The sequence below is a fragment of the Carcharodon carcharias genome, chromosome 5, assembly GCF_017639515.1.
Source record: "Carcharodon carcharias isolate sCarCar2 chromosome 5, sCarCar2.pri, whole genome shotgun sequence".
Lineage (NCBI taxonomy): Eukaryota > Metazoa > Chordata > Chondrichthyes > Lamniformes > Lamnidae > Carcharodon > Carcharodon carcharias.
In genome coordinates this window covers 83,964,067-83,977,089 of record NC_054471.1, presented here as the reverse complement: position 1 = coordinate 83,977,089, position 13,023 = coordinate 83,964,067, and the positions used below count along the sequence as shown (strand labels likewise).

General features: G+C 45.6%; 1 protein-coding gene across 1 annotated transcript in view; it reads left to right on the top strand.

Annotated features, from left to right (window-relative positions):
• The window catches only part of col9a1b (collagen, type IX, alpha 1b), a 200,552-nt gene extending 187,991 nt beyond the window's left edge, over window positions 1-12,561 (top strand). Inside the window, 3 exon segments of the mRNA XM_041187359.1 lie at window positions 559-747; window positions 1,324-1,401; window positions 11,343-12,561. Of these exon segments, the coding sequence (XP_041043293.1) occupies window positions 559-747; window positions 1,324-1,401; window positions 11,343-11,527 (452 nt within the window). The 3' untranslated portion in view covers window positions 11,528-12,561.
• Window positions 12,562-13,023: the final 462 nt, after the last annotated feature.

The window sequence follows — 13,023 nt, the reverse complement described above, 5'->3', positions numbered from 1 at the left end:
GGGATGGGGCCTTAAAATGCAGCAATTTATTCTAAACTCCATTGACTTCAGTGGGACCGTAAAATTCCGCTGGCGTAAAATTCCGCTGGCATAAAATTCCACACAATGTTTCATCATCAGGAAAGATCCACTATATTGAGAACTATGATCCAAATCTATTGGGATTTTGAAATGATACAATGAAGGACATGATATGCATTTATTCCAATGGAATGTAGAAGTAGAAGGAGGAGTTAAGATGGATAGAATAGCTACTTTTAAGTGGAGGTCAGATAAGCACATGACGGAGAAAGGAGTAGAAGGATATATTGATAGGGTTAGATGAAGAAGGATGGGAGGAAGCTCATTTAAATAAATAACTAATTAATAAATAAATACTGGCATGGACAAATTGAGCCGAATGGCCTGTTTTTGTGCTGTACACTCTAATGTAATTTCTATAGCATATTATCCTACCAAGCAATAAACACCATAAATACTATATACATTTAATTGTTCTTGTTGATATTGTGTACTTTGATGTCTTTGAATAACTTACACATTTGTATTCTCCTTTAGAACACTTGGCACATTTGGCTGCCAGCCTCAGACGACCGGAATCTGGTATTATGGGTTTGCCAGGGCGTCCTGGACCACCTGGACCCCTAGGCCCGGGTGGAGAAAATGGCTTCCCTGGACAGCCAGGGCCTCGTGGTCTTACTGGCCTCAAAGGTCCATCGGGTATAATCGGCTATAAAGGACAAAAAGGTAAGATCAAGTAAAGCAGTGCAGCAGCCAAACCTGCTTCTTTAAGAATGAGATATGACGATAATATATTTCCATTAAAATTCAACAACAACACAAGGTTTTGGACTGACAAGGGACTTGTCAGAATAAATGCTTTATCCTGGATTAGCTGGTGCAATATTGATATCTCCAAGGATGTCCCAATGTCTGTTGTCTTGAGGTAGCTGCAAATGCCTTTTTTCACTTTTTTTGAGCTGCATACTGCAACTGAAACTTGTCTAATTCTTTATAATCTCTATTGACTTCCCTACCTAATGTAATTTAGAGATTTTGAATTTTAGTGTCATTGAACCACTCAATCACCTTGCCCCGCATATTACTTTTTTCAAACAGGGTAATGTGCACCAACTAGTTGTCTCAATTTAAAGAAAGAAAATGGTGAATAACTGTTATTAGCGCACCATGTAGCAAAGAATTGCAATAACAAAGTTTGCTTGCTCTAAGATTTCAAATCATTTTTCAAGCTCATACATTTTGTCTGTAATGGTGGTTTCCTCTCTCGTTCCATATTCTTATCTAATGTGGATTTCTGTACAGGTGAACAAGGTGAGAAGGGTGATAGAGGGCTGCCAGGAAGAGGACCCAGGGGGTTGCCAGGACAACAAGGCCTACCAGGTATGGGAAAACAATGCTAATATCTCAGATAGCTTCATTTTACTGGTTTCTCTTTGGTTATAAAGTTTTGAGGACAGCTTTTCTCTGTGATTAAAGCAAAATATTGCAGATGCTGGAAAGCTGAAACAAAAACAGAAGATACTGGAAAAGCTTAGTAGGTCTGACAGCATCTGTGGAAAGAGAAACAGAGTTGATGGGCAGAATTTTGCTGTCGGTGAGCAAGGGGCGGGCCCCGCTCGCCGACGCGTAAAATGATGTGGGATGATGTCACGCGGAACCCCCGATGTCATCCCGCCTCATTTAAATTTTCAGGAAGGCGGGGGCGCAGCAAAATCAGCCGACCTGTCAATGGCAGATAGCGTGTGATCACAGGAAGCAGATTCTGCAAGTTTGTGCAAGGTACCCAGGCAGCTCCCACAACGCTTACATCCTCAGACACTCCCAGGTGCCGGGGCGCTTCAGCTCCGGCCCGGCTGGATGGTTGGCTGCTGGGTGACAAGGGCTATGCCCTCCGAAGGTGGCTCATGACGCTTCTCCGCCATCCAGAACAGAAGCTGAGCAGCGGTACAATAGGAGCCAGGGCACCACAAGGGCTGTGGTGGAGAGAGCCATCGGTCTTCTCAAGATGCGCTTCCGTTGCCTGGACCGCTCAGGGGGCGCACTCCAGCACCCCCCAGATCTCGTCTCTCTAATAGTGGTGGCATGCTGCGCCCTGCACAATGTTGCGCTGGAAAGGGGGGATGCAGTTGACGATGAAGACATTGATGCCCTGGATGAGGCTGCACATGATGAATCCAGCAGTGGCTCAGAGGATGGGGAAGCACAGGGCGATGATGAGGGGCAGAATGCCGACCCGCTATTATATCAAGGAAGCAGAGACCCGGGACAATTTAATCCAACGAACCTTCAGTTAGCTCCACACACATGGATCAGCAGGAGCAGCATTGCCTGGTGCTTCCACACGTGGCACTTAGGTGCTACATCTTCCATCTTATCAGCTGCAACTAAGGGCTTAGTTCAGAAACATCAATGTTCACTCAAACACTCATGGATATGTCTGTGAAAAAAACAAATGCAGCACAAAGGAAACACCCTCAGCCATGGTCAGAAAAGTGGACTTTATTATGTCCAAAAAAACTACACAGACTTCTCCATTCCAATAAGAAGAATTTTATTCTTTATTCTAAGGCCAACACAAAACCCATTGACATACCATTTGAGTGCCCAATGTGCCCTATGCTTTAGTTTTCGGGTGCTATGTCTAGGTGCCGCCCCATCGCTCGGAGTGGCTTGAGAGAGAGCCTGCTGACTCTGCTGTCCTATTGGGCTCGATGGCTTTTGTGGGCGTCCTCTGGCCCGTGGAGCCTGTGATGACCCCGCCTGGGAGGGAGTGGCCAGTTCCTGAATTGGCACCTCCCCAGTTGTCGCAGCCTCAACGGAAGCAATGTTGACTGGCAGAGGGGCGGAGGAGCTGCTGCCCTCATCCGGAGCGTCCTGAGAGGAGCTCGCAGCGCCGTCAGGCAGCTGCTGCGCCGACGTAAGGTCCCATTGGACCTCCCTGCTCACCGAAGATGCATGGGCGCTGAGCGCTGACACTTGGTGCCCACAACATCTCCCACATTGGGAATGACCACCCATGGCCAATACCTCTGTGAGGGCTTGCAGGTCAGAGTGCAATCCAATCAGAACAATTTTCATCTGACTGAACCCCCTCTCCATGAGAGTCGCCAATCTCTCAGTGGAGGAAGCCTGAAGCTCTGCCCTGAGGTTCATGCCTTCACGTGCACTCTGCCTAGACTCCTCCATCGCAGAGAGCAAATAAAGCATACCCTCATGCAACACTGCCAGATGCAAACGCACTTCCTGCCGCTTGTCCTGCAGCTGCTGCATTGGTGACAACTCCAGAGGCATGTCATCAGTGCCGGACTCAGCATGCCCCCTGTAGCTCTCTGGCTGCTGGCGCCATCGGCACTCTCTGCCCTTACCATCTCCTCCAGCGATTGTGAAGTGCCCTCTCCACTGTGACCCGGGACATTAGCTGATGGTAAAGTCCCCACCGAGGTGTATGTGTCTGCGCTTGTGCCTGACTGGCTGAAATGATGTGCCGCGAGTTGCACATGTTGGGCCTCAGGTGTGGAGGGGGGCTGCGGTGTCTATGGGCGCGGCGATCTGGTGGTGATGCTAAAATTAACAACAAGGACAGTGCATCAGTTAGCGTACAGTCAGTTCAGCCTTTCATCCCTTTCCCCCCCCCCCAGCCTCGTAAGTTGCTCACCCTTCAAGACCCTAATGAGACGAACATTGGTGGGGTGGAAAAGAGTCAAGAGGAGCCCTAACCATTAAAAGCACATGCAGACAGGTTGGTCAGATGGCCTCAGGAATGCCACATGGCTTGTTTTGTACCATAGGAGTGGGGAGAGTGCAGAGGTACCTGACCTGGATGCACGCTGGCCTGGATAGTTGTGGGGCTGAGGAAATATCGCAAACAATTGCGACATTTGCTGTGGATCACAGGAGATTGACAGGTCACGTTATTGACCTTCATATCGTTAGGAGGGGTATAGACCGGGTGGGCAGAAGGCAACATTTCCCCTTGGCGCAGGGATGAGTAACGTGGTGGCATTTATCTAAGTTGGGTGCCATGAGGTTCACAGCTGAGGTGCTGAGGACCTTTTGGACAGAGTAATGTGGGGCGCACTGGCTGAGAGGGTGGTGGAGGTCCCAAACCTCCTAAGATGCAATAAGTCTTTGGCTGTAGAGCAGCAATGCCATGGCGTGTTAGACCATTGCGATAGCGGTCACAAATGGGATAAGGTGACTTTGGAAGGTGGTGGAGATGCGAATCCTCAAGGGGATGAGGTACCTTTGTGTATGACCCACATGTCAGAGTGTCTCAGTCTGTGAATGAGCAGTGTTGCAGCATTAACGATTGCAGCAGCCATCAGTGGTTTGGATGGTGGGCAGACCAGAGTGGATGGGACCTTGGACCTCAAATATCTGCCCGCTGGACCCCAGCCTTGCTGCCCTCGGCCGCCCTGGCCTTCTGCCTCCTCCCCAGCTCCATGGCCTGCTTTTCAAATGTGGTGAGGCGCTGGAGGAGGGCGTGCCCACATCCAGTCCTCTGGCGCTCCCGTGCTTTGTGGTGACTTTTTGCCTGTAGAAGATGTTAAGAGGATTTATTGGGGCTGGTCGCTCATGTACTCTGCATGTGCACGCCGCACCCCAACCACAGTGGCCCATCTGAGGCCTTCAGCTGCTCCTGTCCACACTACTGGTGATCAGTCCCCAGAAGATAGTATGGCTGGTCCCAACCCCCTCCCCCAGCTGCCACCTTGGACACATTCGGCGTCCATCACTTTGAATAGCACACGGGTCTTAGTTCCCATGGCAAGGAGGCGCAATTAGGTGCGGCGCTGATGCCAGCAGGTGGCTCTTGGCCACAACACACTGAGGGTCCCCTTGCAACATCTCATCACCATCAATATGACATGTGTTGGAGTTCTGAGTATGCGTCTAGTGGCCTCCCCTGCAGGTTGCCCCCAGACTACTCAAATGCCACAAACACCAACATATGCTGTGTGGAGAACCCATTTTCCCCTCAACCACTAAGGCTGATGTAAACATGGTCAGTACCTGTTTGTCCACCCAGCGTGCGCCAAATGCAGTAATAACAGCAAGATGTGGGGGGGGTGCTCAAAAACTAAGGCTACCTTCTGGGTCAAATGGCCAAGACAGACATGGTACTCACCCATCCAGAGCATAGCAAATCATTGAATCTTTTGCTGCATTGGGTGCCAGTACACCACACATCATCATGGGCACTGACAGTGTCACCCGCCTCCTCCCACACCTGGCTGGTGACATGGGGGGCCCTCCTCCTCCCATCCTCCGGATACAACAAGTGCCGACAGCTGGAAACCTCTTGCAGGAGGACAGCAAGGCATATATCGGAGAATCGAGGGGCATGGTGGCCTCTCCTGCAGCCTGCCCCCCTCCTCCTGCTCATGCTCTTCTGCATACACAGCTCCCTCCCTCTCTCTCCCCGAGTGGCCATGGTGCATTGCCTCAAGCAGGCCGCCTGGCCACTCTTTATACAGGCTGCTGGCTCCCCATTGGAACCGGCAGTCTGAGGCCGCCCGCCCCCGCGACTATTTTCCCGTTCTCCATGGGAGTCGCTAACCCGCTGGGTGGGCCTTAATTGGCCTACCTGCAGAAAATAGCGGCATGGCCCATTTTTGCGGGGGGCATTGGCTGCCCACCTGCCGCCGAGTCGGTCGGGCCCGCCCGCCCATCAAGTGGAAAATTCTGCCCTTTAGCTCTGAAGAAGAGTCATATGGGTTCAAAACATTACCTCTGTTTCTCTCTCCACAGATGCTGTCAGACCTGCTGAGTTTTTCCAGCATTTTCTGTTTTCTCCGTGATTGCTGTACTCTTGTGCCATTGCATAAGATAACATAAGAATTCATCCTTTGCGTTCTTTGTAGATGAGTAAGAATGATGAATAATTCTATGGAAATATTTTCTTTAATATAATATATAAACTGACCCTTATGGCAAGCTGATAGTTTATGAGGCTTGTGTTCTCAGCACACTCTCAAGGGCAATTAGGGATGGGCAATAAATGCTAGCCCAGCCAGTGAAGCCCACATCCCATGAATGAATAAAAAAAGAACATTGCTGTATGACTGTGAAACATGGTTGACTTACAGCTACCAGGAGAAGAAGCTCAGAATTTCCAACTTCGCTGTCTGTAGTGTATTATGGGTATATGTTGGCAGGACAAAATCACGGATATGACAGTCCTCTCAAAGACAGAGCTCCCAGGTTTGTTGGCACTAATTAAACAGAGAGGTGGATCAGGCACATCCGCAGGTTGGAAGATGGTCACATACCCAAGGACCTTCTGTATGCTGAGATAGCCAGAGCCAAACGATGAGTGGGATGCCCAAGGCTTCACTTCAAGGATGCTTCTAAGCCTGACATGAAGGCCCTAAACATCAACTATCTCATCTAGGAGGCACTAGCTGATGAAGAAGAGAAATGGCGACACTTCCTGTGGAATGATGTGCATCACCACAATGATCAGTGACTACAGCAGCTTGACAACAGAGGCCACCATAGAAAACAACAATCCACAATTTCATGTGGCAGCTTCATGTGCAGCACTTGTGGCAGAACCTGCCTCTGAAGGATTGGCCCTCAGCTGTCAGCAAAGGTGCACCAAAGTGGATTATTTGCTGCATGTGCTTCATCTCTCGAAGACTGAAGGATGCCAACACAATACAATATAGCAAAACCTGATTTGACTAAAATCACCTATTTTCTTCCTTTTCCTCCCTCTCCAAAAGGTGCAGATTGATGTATGAGGCACAGCATGGGAGCTGAACAATAGCTCAGCCTCTCGACTCAATTTGTAACTAACTGTTACACATTTTAGACTTGTTACCAGAACTGAAGCTCATGGGATTAAAGGGACAGTGGCAGCAGGAATACAAAATTGAACAAGGCGCAAAGAGTAGTAGTGCTTACAGACTGGAGGGACATATAGAGTGGTATTCCTCAGGATGGGACCACTGTTCTCTCTGATTTATATTCATAACCTGGATTTAGGATGCAGGGCATCATTACAAAGTTTTCAGATGACATAAAGCTTGGAAATGTATTAAAGAGTGAGGAGCATAGTATCAGTCATCAGGAAGAGGAAATAAACTGGTGAAATGGGCAAACACATGACAGTGAAAATTGAAGGCAGAGAGGTGTGAAGACTTACACTTTGGGTAGAAGAATGAGGAATGAATGTAAAGACATTCAATTTTATAGGGGTTGCAGGAACAGAGAGAGCTGGGGGTGTGTGTTCACAATTCACCTGGGTGTGTATGTACATAATTCACCTGAGGCTGTGTATGTACATATTTCACCTGGAGTGTGTGTGTGTACATAATTCACTGGGAGGTGTGTGTACATAATTCACCTGGGTGTGTATGTACATAATTCACCTGGGGTGTGTGTGTACATAGTTCACCCTGGGGGTGTGTGTATGTAGTTCACCTGGGGTTTGTGTGTACATAATTCACCTGGGGGTGTGTGTATATAATTCACCTGGGGGTGTGTGTATGTAATTCACGTGGGGTGTGTGTACATAACTCACCTGGGGGGTTGTTTGTTCATAATTCATCAGGGGGTGTGTGTACATAATTCACCTGAGGGTGTGTGTACATAATTCACTGGGAGGTGTATGTACATAATTCACCTGGGGGGGGCGCATGTATATAATTCATCTGGGGGTGTGTGTACATAATTCACTGGGAGGTTTATGTACATAATTCACCTGGGGGGGGCGGTATGTACATAATTCACCTGGGGGTATGTGTACATAATTCACTTGGAGGTGTATGTACATAATTCACCAGGGGGGTGGGTGCACATAATTCACCTGGGGTGAGTTGGGGGTGGCAAGGCAAGCTGAGAAGGCTGTTTAAAAAAGAATTGACGGATGGAGTACACTGTGGGAAAACATGAGATTGTCTCCTTGATAGGAAGAGAAAAGCAGAATATTAATTTTTAAATTATCCTGTACTCATCAGAGTTTAAAAGAATGAGAGGTGGTCTGATTGAAACAGCCAACACCCTGAGGGAAACTGACAGGGTGATTGCTGAGAGTTGTTTCCCCTTGTGGGGGAGTCTAGAACCAGGGTACATAAGAACATAGGAATAAAGGACTTAGGAGCAGCAGTAGGCCATTCAGCCCTTTGAGCCAGCCCAGCCATTCGATAAGATCATGGCCTATCTAGTTGTGGTCTCAACTCCACATTCCTCCCTGCCCTTGACCCCCTTGTCTATCAAAAATCTATCCAACTCAGCCTTGAATAAATTCAGTGACCCGGCCTCCACTATTTTATGAGGAAGAGAATTCCACAGACTAACGACCCTCACCTATATCTTAAAAGGGAGATCTCTTATTCCTAAACTGTGTCCCCTAGCTCTAGTCTTTCCCACAAGTGGAAGCTTCCTTTCAGCATCCACCCTGTCAAGTCCCCTCAGCATTTATATGTTTCAATAAGATCACCTCTCATTCTCCTAAACTCCAATTGGTATAGGCCTAATCTGCGCAACCTTTCCTCATAAAATAAGCCCCTCATCCCAGGAATGAGCCAAGTGAATCTTCTCTGAACTGCTTTCAATGCATTTATATCATTTTTCATATGAGGAGACCAAAACTGTACACAGTATTCCAGATGCATTCTCACCAAAGCCTTGTACAACTGCAATAAAACTTCCCTATTTTTATATCCCATTCCCCTTGCAATAAACACCAATATTCCATTAGCCTTCCCAATCACTTGCTGTACCTACTTTTGGTGATGCATGTGCCAGGACACCCAGATCCCTCTTTACCACTGACTTCTGCAATCTCTTTCCATTTAAATAGAATACTGCTTTCCTATTCTTCCTGCCAAAGTGGACAAGTTCACATTTTCCCACATTGTACTCCATTTGCCAATTTTTGCCCGCTCACTTAACCTGTTGATATCCCTTTGTAGACTCTTTACCTCTTCTTGACAACTTACTTTCCTACCTACCATGGTGCCCCATTAGCAAATTTAGCAACCATACATTTTATCCCTTCATCCAAGTCATTGACGTAGATTGTAAATTGTGTCCCTAACACTGATCCCTGTGGCACTCCACTATTTTACAGCTTGCCAACCCGATATAGACCCATTTATCCCTACTCTCTGTTTCCTGTTAGCTAACCAACCCTTTATCCATGCTAATATGTTACCCCTGATATCATGAGTTCTTGTTTTATGTAGTAAGCTTTGTTGTGGCACTTTATCAAATGCCTTTTGGAAATTCAAGTGCACCCCATCTACAGGTTCCCCTTTATCAACCTTGTGTATTACTTCCTCAAAGGGCTCTAATAAATTAATTAAACATGATTCCCCTTTCACAAAGGACACAGTTTAAAAACTAGGGATCTGCTGTTTAAGACTAAGGAGGAAAGTTTTCTCTCTGATGGTCATTGGTCTCTGGCTTCTCTTGTGTGGAGAGCAGTGGAGGTTGGGTCAGTGAATATGTTCAATAGATTTCGATAGTTCGATAGATTTTTGATCAGTAAAGGAGTCAAGAGTTATGGCAGGTAGACAGAAAAATGATGTTGAGCCTACAATCAGATCAGCCAGGATCTTACTGAATGGCGGAGCAGGCTCAAAGGTCTGAATAGCCTACTTCCGCTCCTAATTCTTGTGTGTTCTTATGTGTGTGAATGCTGCGGTACAGAGGAATCTGGGTGTCTTTGCATTTGAATCACAAAATGTTAGCATGCAGGTAGAGCAAGTAATTAGGAAGGCAAATGGAATGTTGGCTTTTATTGCAAGGGGGATGGAGTATAAAGTAAGGAAGTCTTGTTACAACTGCATAGAGCAGACTGCACCTGGAGTACTGTGTACAGTTTTGGTCTCCTGTTTTAAGAAAGAATGTACTAGCAGTGGAGGTAGTTCAGAAAAGGTTCAACAAGAGCAACAACTTATATTTATAACAAAAACAGAATTACCTGGAAAAACTCAGCAGGTCTGGCAGCATCGGCGGAGAAGAAAAGAGTTGACGTTTCGAGTCCTCATGACCCTTCAACAGAACTGAGTGAATATTAGGAGAGGGGGTGAAATATAAGCTGGTTTAAGGTGTTGGGGGTGGGGGAAGAGAAGTGGGGTGGGGTGGGGGGGTGGTGTGGTTGTGGGGACAAGCAAGCAGTGATAGGAGCAGATAATCAAAAGATGTCACAGACAAAGGAACAAAGAGGTGTTGAAGGTGGTGATATCTAAACGAATGTCCTAATTAAGAATGGATGGTTAAGCATACAAGATTTAAAAATAATAGAAATAGGTGGGAAAAGAAAAATCTATATAAATTATTGGAAAAAACAAAAGGAAGGGGGAAGAAATGGAAAGGGGGTGGGAATGGAGAAGGGAGATCAAGATGCTCTCGTGGGTGTGGGATGGAAAGACTGACAGGGCATACAAGATTTATGCCCTGGTAGTCTTTCCACTCCACCCCCACTAGACCTGTACCTTGAGTGCCCTGCCATCCATTCTTAATTAGCACATTCGTTTAGATAATATCACCATCTTCAACACCTCTTTGTTCCTTTGTCTGTGGCATCTTTTGATTATCTGCTTCTATCACTGCTTGCTTGTCCCTACAACCACACCCCCCCTCCCCACCCCACTTCTCTCTCCCCACGCCCCCCCACCTTAAACGAGCTTATATTTCACCCCTCTCCTAATATTCACTCAGTTCTGTTGAAGGGTCATGAGGACTCGAAACGTCAATTCTTTTCTTCTCCGCTGATGCTGCCAGACCTGCTGAGTTTTTCCAGGTAATTCTGTTTTTGTTTTGGATTTCCAGCATCCGCAGTTTTTTGTTTTTAACTTATATTTATATATCACCTTGAATGTAATAAAAGTGAGGCACCTCACAGAAGCATTATAAAACAAAGCCTCATTTAAGCCAGGTGACCAAAAGTTGGTCAAAGAGGTAGGTTTTAAGAAGTACCTTAAAGGAGGAAATTGAGGTGAGAGGGGAAGAAGGGAATTACTGAGGCTGGGGCCCAGGCAACCAATGGTGGAGGAGTTGTGATTGGGAATGCACAAGAGGCCAGAATTAAAGGACCATAGATATCTGAGCCGGTTGTGGGACTGGAGGAAATTACAGAGATAGGGAGGGGTATAATAAAAAATTGCACCCTGATTTCACTCCTGAACGCTCTAAGTTTCCTCATGTTCTTGATTTCCTCATCAGACAGAATAGTGAAGGAGCATTTAAAAAGGAAAGGAATCAGAATGGCATTCAGAATCTAACTTGGATAAATGGGCCACATCAATCTCTTTGTGATTGGTACAGGGAATTGGCATTAAACGCATCGTTGTTTTCTTATATTACAGGGGAGCCTGGGAAGCACAGCTTCGGCAGGGATGGTCGTGATGGTATGAGAGGCTTACCTGGAAAGAGTGGGCAGCCTGGAATCCCTGGTCCTCCTGGTCGTCCAGGGCTTCCCGGTTACTGTGAGTCCTCCGCCTGCACACAAGCTCTACGGGCACCACCACCAGAAGATGTGAAGGGACCGTGAACTAGGAATGCCCAACAATTAGGATGTGGAACAGGTTGCAGAGAAAAGCAGGAGAACTGAAACCCACATGATAGGCTTTAATCTGGGAAGTGGACTTTAATATTTTATTTTTTAACACTATTTCCTCATCACAAAGAAATTGTCCTTGATGACCTAACGATGGTGCTCGGTAACGATATGGTAATTCTCCATTGGAAGTGCAATGAGATTAAAAGATGACCAAAAAGAAAATGTGCTTTTGACAAATGGCTGATATCTCCCTCCCCTGGTGTGTTACATGATAAGCAAGACCCCTTTATTTTCCAATAAATAACCAAAAAGAGAAGATTGTGTTACTTATTACCTCAGAAATGACATCTTCCATTTCATTTGTAAAATTAAAAAAAACCCAATTTAAGAAATCAATTGATGACTAGTAAGTTGTTTCTGCTAGTTTTGCAGGGTGTATGTACTATATTGTATACTAAACCTGATAACAGGAAACCACAAGGTTTCATTTTGTACAGAAGTGATTTTTAGTGACCATTCATGTTTAAACATGCCACACAGAGTACCCTGTGTGCTGTAAATCTCTGTAAGTCTCTGATTCTTGTGTAATTCAAGAGGAAATTATATAATTGCTTGGTAAATGAGTTTAGTAAGTATGAGCGCTAGATATTCCATCTCAGCAACTTTTGTCAAGGGTGTGTGAAAAATATTGAATATTATCTTGTGCCTCCATGCTTACCTCATCCTGGATTATAGCCATCCTCAATTATGAAAACCAGAAACAGTTTTAAAAAAAAAATCACTATTTATTTTAACGCTCTGAAGTGACATCTTTTAATTGTACCAGAAGAATATAGTAAATAAAGTGTCGGAAATTTATGCATGTTTTTTCATGAATGGTCAGTTTAAAACATTGAATGACAAGAGCCCAATCAGATAGCAAAGCCCTTGTTGCTGTTTATTTCCAGATTATTTTCCAGACAAGAGATTTGCAGTGTACATGTTTGTGTTCTTTGTAAAAAAAAAATTAAAAGTATCACACCATTTATTTGCAATAAGTGACTAATTTAACTAGTTATTTTTTGGATGTTTAATTTATTTGAAGATATTTTGTATTCTGATTTGTAACTACTCGTCCCGCCCTGCACCCCCCCCCCCACCCCTCCCCCTCATCTTCCAGCCAAAGAAAATAGCTCTGGTTTTTGAACAAAACACTCTTTATCAGCTGATATCTCTGTGTTCACACAATGGTGCACACACCAGAAAGGATCACTTTAGTTGTGTTGCTGCAGTGTGGATTTAGTGGTGATAATTAGCAAAATTCTAACCACTGGAGTTTCAAATGAAAACAGACATTCACTTAAATGTACAACACATCAATCAGTCAGCATCTGGAAAGAGGAAATAAAAAGAAAAAAGGCCCCACATGAAATATTAATTCCTTAATGTCTGAAATCACCTACTCTTCTCTTCCACAGGTTGATAGACCTACGTGTTTTGCCTGGATT